The sequence below is a fragment of the Dunckerocampus dactyliophorus genome, chromosome 17 (assembly GCF_027744805.1).
Source record: "Dunckerocampus dactyliophorus isolate RoL2022-P2 chromosome 17, RoL_Ddac_1.1, whole genome shotgun sequence".
NCBI classification, from domain to species: Eukaryota; Metazoa; Chordata; class Actinopteri; order Syngnathiformes; family Syngnathidae; genus Dunckerocampus; species Dunckerocampus dactyliophorus.
In genome coordinates, this window is record NC_072835.1 from 8,504,514 (window position 1) to 8,517,768 (window position 13,255).

A 13,255-nucleotide genomic window follows, 5' to 3' on the forward strand; every position below is an offset into this window, starting at 1 on the left:
TTGTTATTGATTTGGTTTGGTTTTATTTGAACATGCATGAAGGTTACACTAAGGTTACACTACTGACACCTAGTGACCAGCGTACAATACTACAGTATATTTCATCAACATCATTGAATGTGTCATTTATATGCCTTTTTTTTGTATTTTAGCTGATTTAGTCATTTTTATGCTTGAAAATGCTTAATTTAGGCAAAAAATACGCAACATTTGCAGAAGTATGCATATGTTTAATTCTAGGCCGTATTCAACCACGAAACAGCAGGATGTATTAATATAACTTTGAAGAAATCGTGATAGAGTGAAGCCAGAAAATTTGAACCGCAAAGTGGCGAGGGACAACTGTATTTGGAAAAGAGGCAACAATGTGTAATAATTAATAATGAACAATCATCCTTCTTAACACTCAAAAGAGGTGTCCAACAAGGATCAATACTCTGTCCACTTCTTTTTATATAAACGATCTACCGATTCCAAATGTATGCAGATGATTTGGTTGTCTATGTAGGAGGGAAAGGTATTCAGTCTGGCTGTTATGGTTTGAGAATGCAGGTCTCAATAAAACAATGTCAGTTTGCTTCTCACCTGGGGCTCGCCCTGCGGAGAGATTGAATCTAAAAATAGCTGGTCAAACTATTACACAGGTGTACAGCGATTAGAGACCGCAAATGTTTTTATGCATGCCGTGATATCCTCTCATCTGAGTTATTGTGTAACCTCCTGTTCTCAAGCAACAGCCACGAAAATCAAGCCAGAGAATGATTTATAACACAGCACTGAAGATTCTAGGCAGAAAACCTATTCAAACACACCATTGCCAGGTTCTGCAGAAATTAAACGTACAGTCATCCCTTGGTTATTGCAGTTGAACGATTCAATATTAATACATTTTTCATTTTTGTAGTTATGAGTTTATGACTTTCTGAATAAAATCTTTACCATTATTTGAGCCCTGTAGACATGAAATAATATCCCTGTAGTCACCTACTCCTATAGACACCCACTACCTTACGCTCCTATTATTCTTTGTTTACGACACATTGTTCAACTGTAATGCGCAGGCTACGGGATCACTGCAGGAACACAAGAGACGGCCATGGCTTTAACCATTAGCAATCTAGAGAGCTAACTAGTTGCCTCCAATTTATTTACTGTACATTATTCTAAACTTAAAAAAAGGGTTTAAAATGGGGTGTGGAAGGAGGACAAAGAAGCACTTCCACACGGAATGGGAGGAGAACTTCTTTTCACTCTATCATGTCGGACATGCCAAGGCTGACTCCATGCGGTATGAAGGTAATGTAATGTCATGTCTCAATAATGTACAATCGCTGATGTCTCGTGGCCAAAATACTACATTTAGCTTTGTCTTTCAATATTTTTTTACTAATAATACGCCATAGTCAACCACATGATCAATTAATTATTATTTTTTTAGAAACGAGATCGAGCGAGGGAGCGATAATCAAACTGCAATATTGCGAGGGACGAGTCTATTTAGTTTTGAACATCTGATACAATTCTGTAATTTAAAATTGACATATACATCCGCCCTATTCTTAGTAAGCTTGTAGTTCTTCTTAGAGCAGCAGGCTCCATCACATGACGAGCCTCTTGTGGAAACCCTGTCCTTTGGGCAGTCAGCTTTTTTGGTCCATGGCAGCAACCTTTAGCACTGAACTCAAACTGGATTCAGACTGGGGTCATTTTAGATATGAACTAAAACGCATTTTAAAACTAAGTCAGTCAGGTGATCACAACTAAATCACTGTGAAATCTTTTATGCCTTTGGCATGTATGTTTCAACTGTTTTAACTGTTCTGTGTAGTTGTTGAGGCTTGAGGCTCTTCTAGGGACAAGCGCTGCAAATTATCCACTCTCAGTGCTGTAGTATATGACATGTAGAAGGTACAGGTATATAGTTGTCTCTATAAAAGAAATAAACTGAGGTTATGCAGACGTAGACATGAGAAAACAGCACATTTTACTGCAAATTTTCAAAATTAGACCTGACAGCTGACAACAGAGTTTGGAAAAATAACGCCACACTATCCATACAGCCAAATTCAGTGGGTTGCAGGGCTGCAGTTATGAGTGACCTTCTATGACTTTCTCCCATCTTCACTCAGGATCTCTGGTACTCAGCCAGAATTAAAATAGGGTTCCTGTTCACTAACATCAGAAAGGCTCTTTCCTCCCAATTTATCAGTTTGGCAAGGCAGCCAGCTCGAGGAAAGAGTTCTGTATGCCCCAAACATCTAGAAGTTAAGAATGTCAGAAGTCGGAAGCCTACCCACAGCCTGTTTTTGTAACAATCCTGCTTTGATTGATCTTCATTTCCATTAACGTTATAGGTTTAGCTATTACATATTTTGTCAGCAGTGAGCCGTCATACATAGGTGTGCCTTTTCGAATGGTCACTGAACACTGACTGTACAAATATCTCAAAGAGGAATTGAAGAATCTCAGTTAATGTTTGAGTCTTATGTCCAAGTTATGTTTTAATTACATTTGCAAATATTTATTACCAGTATTATAATGGCCCTATAATTTATTTTGACCTTGGTTCTATTGAAATTTCCATAATGTTACCTGAAAATTCCTGAAATATTCCATTTGAAACACTGATGATTTATGAGCAACCCTGACATGATTAAATATTTAAAGTTCTGCTGTAATCAATCTTTTAAGATGGTCTAAAACAGGGGTGTCAAACTCAATCACACAGGGTGCCAAAACTCAAAGCCTACTTTAGGTTGAGGGCCGAAAAGGAGAAAGCCCCCCTACTTTGTATCTTTCTTAGTTATCGGGAAATTTTCAACACATCACAGTCTGCGAGATTTGCAGCTGTGGAATGGGCAGGTTACGCGTGTACCCACTACCCAGCATGCTTTGCTGTCGTTAAAATGATCACTTTTGACTGTGTTAGTGTTATATTGTACAGGACAGGTCGCTCTAAATGCCCAATGCCTGAATGCAACAGCTATGTGAAAAAAATAAGGCACTCCATGGAGTTTAAGTTCTCTCATCTATCCAATTTCTTTCACTTATCCAGGTCTGGGTTGCAGGGGCATCAATCTCAATAGGGAAGACCAGACTTCCCTGTCTCCAGCCACCTCCTCCATCTCCAATGCGGGGACAACGAGACGTTCCCAGGCCAGCCTTAGATGTGAGACATAGTCCCAGTATGTCCTAGGTTTCTGGTAGGCATCATAACTGGAAGCTAGTGCTACCATGCTGTTCACTCTATCTCTAAAGGTAGGGTTTGACTTACCACCAACAATGTGAACCAAGCTGCTGCTGCAGTTGTACAGGGACTGGCTGGCCTCTAGTAATGGACCCCAACATCCCTGTTCTCCCGAAGAACCCACCCACAGGACACCACAAGGAACACAGTCAAGTTATTTTCCAAGTCCACAAAGCACATGTGGACTGGTTGGCCAAACTCCCATGTATCGTCCAGAACGTCGGCTAGTGTGTGAAGTTGCAGTGTTTTATGAGCAGAACAAAAGCTACATTGCACCTCCTATATCCGAAGACTCTCCTCTCCAGCACTGTGGAGTATACTTTCCCAGGGAAGCTGATGCATCTCCCTATCATCGGAACACACCCTCCAGTCCCCCTTCTTGAAAAGGGGTCCACTAACCAAGTCTACCAGTCTTGAGGTACTGTCCCCGAACTCTATGTAATGTTGAAAAGACATCTCACTCATTACAGTCTTGCAGCAATTTCAATCACCCAGGGGGTTTTGCCACCAAAGAGCTTTCGGGCAAGCTCAGATACCTTGGGCGTCTGTGATGCATGTATTTAATCTCAAGCTCTGCTTCCTTTATGAGGGTATCTCAGTGTTCCTGCCACCATCAAACTACATCATATGACCACTTGAGGTCATCACGCGTCCGTCTGCACTGTTAACAAGGTACTGTTTTCCCTACCTGAGGCACTAGTCTTCTAGAACCTCTACAAGGCCAACTAAGAGTTGCGCTCGATGGCCTCACGGAACACCTCCCGCACGAGTTCTAACTGGCTCAACGGTACCCGTCTACTACGTCGATAGTCCCAAAAGCCTGCCAAGCTCAGTCGGACACCTTCTTTAGCTTGAGGGCCCCTTTTACTTCTTATGTCTACAATGGGGTTGAGGGATTGCCGGCACACTGTGACTACATCACCTGTAGAAAGCTTCAGGAAATGTAGGCATGGAATACAACACAGTCAAACTCCATATCACCCACCTCCTTCAGGGTGCAGATGAAGCTGTATCTGAGGTGTGAGTTGAAGACTGGACAAACAGAAGGCTCCCCCAAACGTTCTCAGCACAACCTCTCCCAATCACCCATCATTTCTTCACATGACTGTAAATAACATTTGTGTACCTATTTGTTGTGCTCAAAATGCTCTGAAAGAGATGCTAGACAACTGGTGGCTGATAGGCAGTCCGTTGCTCAGTCCCACCTCTGCAAAGTCGTTGCTGGTGGCAATGTTTTTCAAGCAATCTTGCTCAAATTCTGTTTGACATGTTTGTCCGTCCCCTGAAAGGTGTATTTTGTGATGATTCTTCAAATTATAAGTCAATCCGACTTATGCGGCTTGAATACAGGGCGAACATGGGATGTATTTGTCTTAAAAATAATAGCAACACATTCGGAGTGCATGTTTACATTTCCATGTGGCATGTGTTCCCCAAAAGAGAACACAATATTCTGTGTGATACGTACGCAGTTGAACATGTACCTACCCTACTAGTGTGTTGATACTAATAAAACAATAAATACTATAACCGTAAAATCAAAGATGTTATTTTTTACGTTTTAAAGTGTCCCTGCATGAGGTCTGTGTCACATGATCTAAAAAACACTGTAACAAAACAAAATGTCTGTATTATGCGCTGTGTGACAGAACTAGTCTTTTCTTTTTGCCATCCTAAGGTCCATTTAAAGATTCATGTCCATTATAGATGTAACATCTTCCTTGTTCCCTTTAGGGGAAGAGGACAGGATTTTGTAGGTGGACAAATGAGGCACTTTAGACGAGAGGATTTCCTCGTGCCTTTTTGCATGCATTAATATTATAGTTTAATGGCTCATAGAGCTTTTGGAGCAGGTTGATGTCTCAAGAAGTTTAACACGATTGAAAAGCACGATGGCATTACATTTTTGTAAGTCGCATCACTTCAAGCAGAAATGTTTAAAAAGTCCATTATGAAAGTAGGGATGCTTACTCTATTAATTTAAGCAGGCATGCAGTGCTGGGTCTTTCTTTTGATTGAATGAAAGCACAAGTAGTTTTATTGTATGTCATTTGTATGATTAGTAGTTTAATTGTACACAGACGAAAAGGTAAATTTTTTTTCGGAGGTGCACACTACACAAAAGAGTTTGCAGGGGAAGGAGTAAGCCGGTGTAGCGTACGCGGGTGCTTTGACACAGGAGCATTATTCAGGTTTTAGAGACCTGACCAGAGAAAATGAGTACCTGGAGAGCAGCAAAACGTACAAACATATTCAAGTGTCAAAATATATAACTGTTGGGAGGTCTGCACTTATCGACAAACAACTATTCACACTCAGATTGCCAGCTGTGGGCAATTTAGAGACAACTGCCCACTTAATTCTCTCATTACTGACCATATAACGGATATAATGGAAGTTCCGATGCCCTGTGAGGTGAAAATTGAATCCCTTCTGCTGTTTTTTAATGTTTACCAAAAAATGAAACCTAATGAGAGACCAATATGTGCATTTCTGTGCTTTAACACTTAGTGTACCTTTTTCTCGTCTCCCTCCTGCAGGAGCTGCATGTTGCTGCGTCGCTGGCTGTCACTTCTTCTGAGGGTAGCACTGTGATGTTCAGGTAGGTCGGGTGGAGGAGACACACTATGGCCCAGAGGGTCAACCCAGGTATAAACATGGTTGGTGACATAGCCACCTGGAATCCGCCCCACTGAGCGAACCGAGAGGCAAAGCTTTTTACTTCCCTTCAGCACCTGTGGAAAGGAAAGGGGGAAATTATAAAATGTTTACCTCTCAGAACACAAAAATGCAAGAGTGCCATGTCAAAGAGCAACAAATGCTACCAGTGTAAGAATATTTTAGCACAATAAACATGGCAAAGCAGACTTTGACTGAATTTAGGCAGACTCAATCACAAAGCCAAAAGATGGCAATACAGTGGATCCCAGCATATTTGCTGATTTTTCATCCATCCATCCATCCATTTTCTATACCGCTTCTCCTCATTAGGGTCGCGGGGGCATGCTGGAGCCTAGCCCAGCTGACTTCGGGCGACAGGCGGGGTACACCCTGGACTGGTCGCCAGCCAATCGCAGGGCACATATAGACAAACAACCATTCACGCTCACATTCATACCTATGGACAATTTAGAGTCACCAATTAACCTCAAAACATTATTTTTTATGTGTGGATCCCCCCCATTTTGTGCTAATAATAATAGTATAGTTGTTGTTTATTGGGAGAAAACCCATCTCATTTGCCCTACGCTGGTAAAGCTTGAGCAGCACAGAAAATAGTCGGAGGCAAACGCCAACTTGCTTGAGGAGATGTTCTTTATATACAGTGAATCACTTTGATATTTACATTGATTAGCTTCATATTTACATTTGATTCTAATTTATAACCCGCAGGGCATGCTGGGAAGCCCAGGCACACACTTCCCCAACAGGAAGTTGCTGGGGTGTCTGTGAAAGCAACCTCTGTGAAGTGGACCTACTCTATACTGTACTGTTGACACAAAGCGTACAAATACAGTGGAATACATTTTCATAAGAAATTGCTGTTGACTGTGGCCTTTTGAAGAGTTGTTTTCAATTCTAGTGGTCCTCAATCAGCAGTACATCTACACCTTAAAGCTACCAATCACTCTTTTGAGGACAGCAAGGTAAAGATTTTGGCCAAAGAAAACAGATGGTTTGAAAGAGGAGTAAAGGAAGCTATTTTTGTCAAACAACAAAACCCATCATTGAATCGGAATGGTGGTTTGAGGTTTAATTTGGACCCTGTGTTCAGCAGGTTACTGAGACCAAAACCCACAGCTCTTAGTCTTGCAAATGAGGTGAAGCCAGGGCCGAGCCAGAACAATAGATGCTAACGAGCCAGTATCAGAGTCGTTCATACCCAATTCAGGGAGCGACACTTCCCTTTTATCGGAGGTGTTAATAGCAGGATAGAATTATACCACTACTCCGCCCAGGCTTAGTGTAAGGAACCAATAGTAGGAGGGTGTTGGCACACCAATTCCGCCCACTCTTACTGTATTTAAGGCCTAAGCTACCAGCACTTATTAGTTCGCTGACGAAGCTCTTTGGATGAGGAGCGAAACGTCCGACACCTTCTTCACAGAAGTACAGATGACGTCTCAAGAAGCCTTTTCCTCTGTGGCCTTTTGACTTTTGTGGCTGCTCAGGAATTTCACAAGAACATGACAACCTGTGTCATGGTCGGAGGTCTTCACTCTGAGTCCTTTGAGGTCAACATGGGTGTCAAGCAAGGCTGTGTTCTTGCACCTGCCCTCTTTAACGTCTATCTGGTCGCCGTCAGCCTACCAGCACGGAATGACTTCTCCTCGAGTGACGGCGTGGACTTCAGTTACCACCTGGATGGCAGCATTTTTAACATACGTCACCTAAAAGCCAGGACTAAGACACGGGAAGACACTGTCTTTGAGGTTTAGTACGTCGACGGCGCAGCCTTCATCTCTCACTCAGATGACACACTCCAATATGTCCTCACCTCTGTGAGTACAGTCTACGCTCGAGCTGGCATGGTCATAAACCGCAACAAAACCAAAGTGATGTGCCAAGGTTGGGACGATAACGCTTCACCAATCTTCCAGATTGTTGTAAATCCAATCAAACTCGTTGACAAGTTCACATAGATTGGCAGTATTTTATCATCATCCTGCAAACTCTGATGGAATTCAAAACAGAGTCCATCGTACCTCTATTTCCTTGGGTCGACGCTCTTGTAGAGTATTTTACAATCGTGGCCTTACTACTCCCACAAAAGTTGCTGTCTCCAAGGCTGTATGTATTTCCATGCTGTTGTCTGGATGTGAAACATGGACACCATATAGATTTCACATCCGTAGCCTTGAAGCCTTCCACAGCCACTGCCCGCAGTGTGTCCTGGGTCTAACATGGGAAGAGTACCTCATATTGAGATACTGCGCCCCACCGGTTGCATCAGCATATAACCTCTAACCTTCAAGCACCTCCTCCGGTGGGTTGGCCCCATCAACCGCATGCCCGAGAACCACTTGCCATGGAAAGTCTTATGTGGTGAATTTTGTGCAGGATGGAGAAGTCATGGCGGACAAAAACAATGGTAAAAAGACCACCTCCACTCTATCTTGAAGCAATGCAACATTCCTACAGCCAACCTGGAATCTCTTGCGGCTGACAGAACAAAGTGGCAGGACATCTGCGCTCGCAGCGTAGATGCCTTGGAAACAAGCCATATCCAATCGAAAGAGGCTCTCCGCCAACGCTGTCATCACTGACAATACCAACAACAAAGACTGGAGATTGGAGTTTGTTTTTTTTGTCTGTGGAAAGCTTAGTGCCTCAGCGTTTGGGAGGGAACAACTCTTGCGTCAGACGTCATCGTCAACAACAACGGACCACCAAAGTAAAAGTATGTGGAACCCTCTTGTAGAGTCATGTGTTCCCATGTGCCTGGTGAACTGCACATCAAATTAGACCAAAGGAACCAGTCTAGCAAATACCCAGAGGCCCTAATGGTTCTAATTGGTGACTTGGCGCCACTGTATTGTTTGATGATTTACTTAGCACTGCTCTTTGAGAGCGGAGTTTGCATGATGGATGTTCTCACTCTGCTTGCATGGGTTCTCTCCGGCTACTCTGGCTTCCTCCCAAAGTCCTAAATCATGCACATACAAAGTGCGCATAATGTGTAAGTGCCATGAGTCATGCAAGGTAACTGGGAAGTAAGGCAATATGGCTGACAACAGGAGTAATAAAATGCTCCTGCATACAAATAAACAGTTTAATAGCCATGAAAAGCTACGACACAGTGTTTCTGCTGTGTCACCCCTGGAGGAAAACTGCTGAGTATAAGCTGTTGAAACATAGCCTTGCTAGCAAGAAAAGCATTACTGAGGAAATAGGAAAAAGCTAAATTTCTAGTTATGGAATACAAACTGCTTTTGGATGAAATGCAATGGACAAAAACAATAAACTCCCCCAAGAGCACAGGCAATCTGTTATATCCGTATATACAGAAGCTGACTGCCCAAAGCTGGGCTATGGAAACCATCCAAGTGCATCACTTTTAGAAAGCCACAGTCACATGCTGTCGGACAGGGGTCATCACCTACATTTGTCCAAAGGACAGAATTTTTCTCTGTTAGGGCCGGATACTACCGTAAAATAAATTAAGATTGTATCCCAAATAATAAACAATGGATCCCCGCATATTCACCATTCAGCATTTTGTGATTCTAATCTGTATAATTGGCCCATTTAAAGTAGAAACCCATCTCATTTGCCCTACACTGGGTTTCACAAAAAGTAGCCAGAGCCAAACTGAGGTGGTATTATTTATATGCAGTGAATGAGCTGCACCCTGACACACACATCCCAAACCAACAGGAGCTTATCAACCTAAATGCTTACCTCACGCACTCACTCACGGTGCAACCAAAAATAACGAGTTACACATGTGGAAAACACAATGTAACTGTACCACACAGACTATGCAGGTATCGAAATAGACATTGTGTATATTAATATACATACAAAACAATACTAAACACAAATTATAACACACAAGGCATGCTAGGAAGCCCACTCCACAGCATGCTCCAATGCATATTTAAGCAATATTTAATTGTATTTCATTTTTGCCTAAATGAAGCATTTTCAAGACATTTTAGAAATACTTCAATATTGAATAAAGCAAAATATGTTCTTGATCAAAAATCACTCCACACTCTTTACTGTTCTTTGGTATTACCATATCTAACTTATTGTGTGGAGATATGGGGTAATAATTATAAAAGTAATCTTCACTCACTCACTGTACTGCAAAAAACATCGGTGAGGATCATTCATAATGCCGAGTATAGAGAACATACAAACCTTTTATTTTTAAAATCACAGATATTAAAATTTGCTGATTTAGTACATTTTCAAACTGCTAAAATAATGCATAAAGTTAACAATAATTTGTTACCCAAAAACATCATACAGTATTTCTCTATCAGAGAGGAGAAATATGATCTCAGTGGAAAATTTAACTTAAAACACTTATATGCAAAAACAACGCTGAAAACTCACAGCATTTCAGTATGTGGAATTAAAACCAAACCAAAACAAACTAAGTAGTAAAATGTCTAAAATGAACTAAAGTACAAATATAAGACACTAAGAAGACAGATTCAAATTGTGAATGTAGTATTCTACACTGTCAGTAGGTGTCAAGAATTTTACTGTAATGTTTTGTGAGACAAGCACCAGACTTGATTGCCAACGACAGGCTTTTATTGCAGGTTCATCTCACAACAGGCACAGTATGAAAAACATAATACTAACCAAAATAAAATACTACTACTACTACTAATAGAATAACATAAATACTATTAATAACATGCGCTAATAACATGCGCTACTGAGGCGGCCATAACCCATGGCAAGCTAAAATGCAACTGTGAACCCCTGACGTCATTTCCTGCCCGCCACCAATTCTGCCCTCCTACAAGGTAAACTATCTTAAAAGGCTTTTCTATATATAGACTATAGAATATATAGACTATACAGTAGTACCTCGCATAACAAAAACCTCCTTTTACATAAATTCCACTGAACATAAAGAATTTATGTCAAGTTTTTGCTTCGTATTACAGAAGAAATTCCATATAACATAAAGTGTCAAGTCAGTGCAAGTCTGTTTTTTTTTTTCAATCAACTTTATTAATGCCTCAAGTTGGTGCAAGTTCAGACTAACACTTGGTGACGCCTTCTGACGCAACACGCTCTCATTGGCTGGTTTTCGGGGCATCGCCTACGCTCTCATCTCATTGGCTGACTTATACAGCACGTCCGTGAGTTTGTGTGAGAGACAGGCTTGTCCCTTCAACCTCCTCCCTCTTCGTAGTCGCCCTTGAAGTAACTTATTAACAATTAAGTTGTTACAAATTAAAATTTTGCACACAGCATTATCGTGTAGTGCGTGTGCGTTTGTCTGTGACACCAGCTGACTCTTAGACTCTTTGAGTCGCGTTTCGACTCAGGCTAGTCCTCCTCCTCCTTCCTGCCTCCACTCGCGCTCCTGATCAAGACATCTCGTGAACGGTAGGATTATTTTTGTTTTTCAGTTTGATTCATTTACAGTAATCTTATTTATTACCTTATTTTATATCGGAATGTTACTCTACTATGTTTATGCTAACGTTTCTTATATTTTCCCACCATATTTGGTGGACTTTGAATATTTTGAAGTGCCAAAGGGGTGAGTTTGGGAAGATCTTGGAACGGATTAGGCTATTTACATGTATTTTACGCTTTGTATAACATAAAATCCTTAGAACATAAAGGTTCTCGGAAAGGATTATTTACGTTGTAGGGGCGTCTACTGTATTATATATTGTAATACGAATATGAAGGTGACTACATGGGTGTTATTTCATGGATATAGGGCTCTAATAATGTTTAAGAAAACAATCGTTTTCTATGCCATGACTCCAAAAATATATTATATAACATATCATATACTGTATCAATATTGAAACAGGACACCCCCAATATACACTGAATGGCCACACCTTTATGAGCACCTGCACAACCTCACGAAAGGTATGAAAAGCTCTGCCTTTAAAGATAAAAGATAATAACATCGAGAGAGGTATTCATTTAACAATATGTTCATTATTGTGTTGGTTTGTAATAGCACACAACTGCATTACATTTTTACTCGTTTCCAATATTTTTTCCATCTTCGGTAAATGTCGAAGGGTCAGGTTAATTTCATCTTCTACATACAGCGCCAGACCGCAACAGATGTCACTTAAGGATGCCCTTCCTGAAGAGCCTTCTGCTTTTATTACATTATTTGATAACAAACTCAATAACCATATGTTCTTAATCTCATTTCCACAATAAATGGCATTTTTGTCTGCAGTACATAGAGGCTTCTTCTCTGCTCTGTGTGTTTCATAAGCGGGAGAAATTGCATTCATTATACAACACGTCTTTATTACTTTATTACGTGAATATACTTATCAATTAGTGAGCATGCCACGGGTTTTTGACTTTGTGGATTATTTGGAGAGACCGAAATGCTGCTGCTTTTTAGAAGGTTTATTGACCATCCGTGACAGGTTACTGTCAGCCTAAACCTACAGTATACCAGTGGTCCTCAATTTTTTTCTGTCATGCCCCCACAGGGGGACAGAAATGTTTTCAGGCCCCCCGATTTGAACTACTATTGAGAAACTGATAATATCTATTTATTTATCTGTACTGGAAAGACCGAACTTGAAACTGAAACCATGAAAATGCAACAAAATAGAGGGCTGTGAAGCATCCATCCATTGCTTGTTGAGTATGATAAATCTGTACATGCTCTAACACTGAAAGTACCCGCTGCCCCTAACGCCCGCCCGCAGTTCACCGAAAAGCACTTACCTATACCACCAACAGCACGCAGAGTAATTGTGAAGCAACGTCCTCAACATGTGCATCAGGCACAGTGCACGCCTCCTTCTTTTCCACCTATCACAAATCATTGTCACCACGAGCATCCCTCGTTTTAACAATCGCACCTGTTTGAGGCATGGCAGAAAAGCAATTATTATGTTGATAGAGTAGATACCTGCTTTTTGCATGATTTATGTGCCACACCACACACACCAATGAATGGCAAAAACCCGCAAGTAATTGACACACCCATAAAATGTCTATTTTTAACACACGGCTCACTCCTCCCCCTCCAAACCCTCCTGCTAGCTTGACACTGAAAACAATCGATAGATTACTCAATTACTAAAGTAATCGATTGCTGCAGCTGTACAGTTACGTTTTGCACCTAACAATGTATGACAAACATCTGCAAGTCGATGTTTTTTTGACACACAGCTCACTCCTCCTCCTCCAAAACTCCTGCTAGCTTGATGTTGATGTGCTCCTTCAATTTCGTATCAATATTTGCAATAAAAGTGATTGTTGTAATTAGGCCTGTCACGATAACCGATAAATCGATTAATGGAATGATAAAAAAACAAA

At 41.1% G+C, this 13,255-nt stretch overlaps 1 protein-coding gene across 5 annotated transcripts in view; it reads right to left on the reverse strand.

Moving 5' to 3' along the window:
• Window positions 1-13,255, reverse strand: part of whrna (whirlin a) — a 180,763-nt gene that overhangs the window by 105,004 nt on the left and 62,504 nt on the right. For all 5 annotated transcript variants that reach the window (XR_008566603.1, XM_054757991.1, XM_054757992.1 and 2 more), the window contains exon 2: window positions 5,764-5,982. Coding sequence is in view for 4 of the 5 variants with exons in the window: in XM_054757991.1 (XP_054613966.1) it covers window positions 5,764-5,982 (219 nt within the window). In the remaining variant the exon portion in view is untranslated. The remainder of the gene's footprint in view (window positions 1-5,763; window positions 5,983-13,255) is intronic.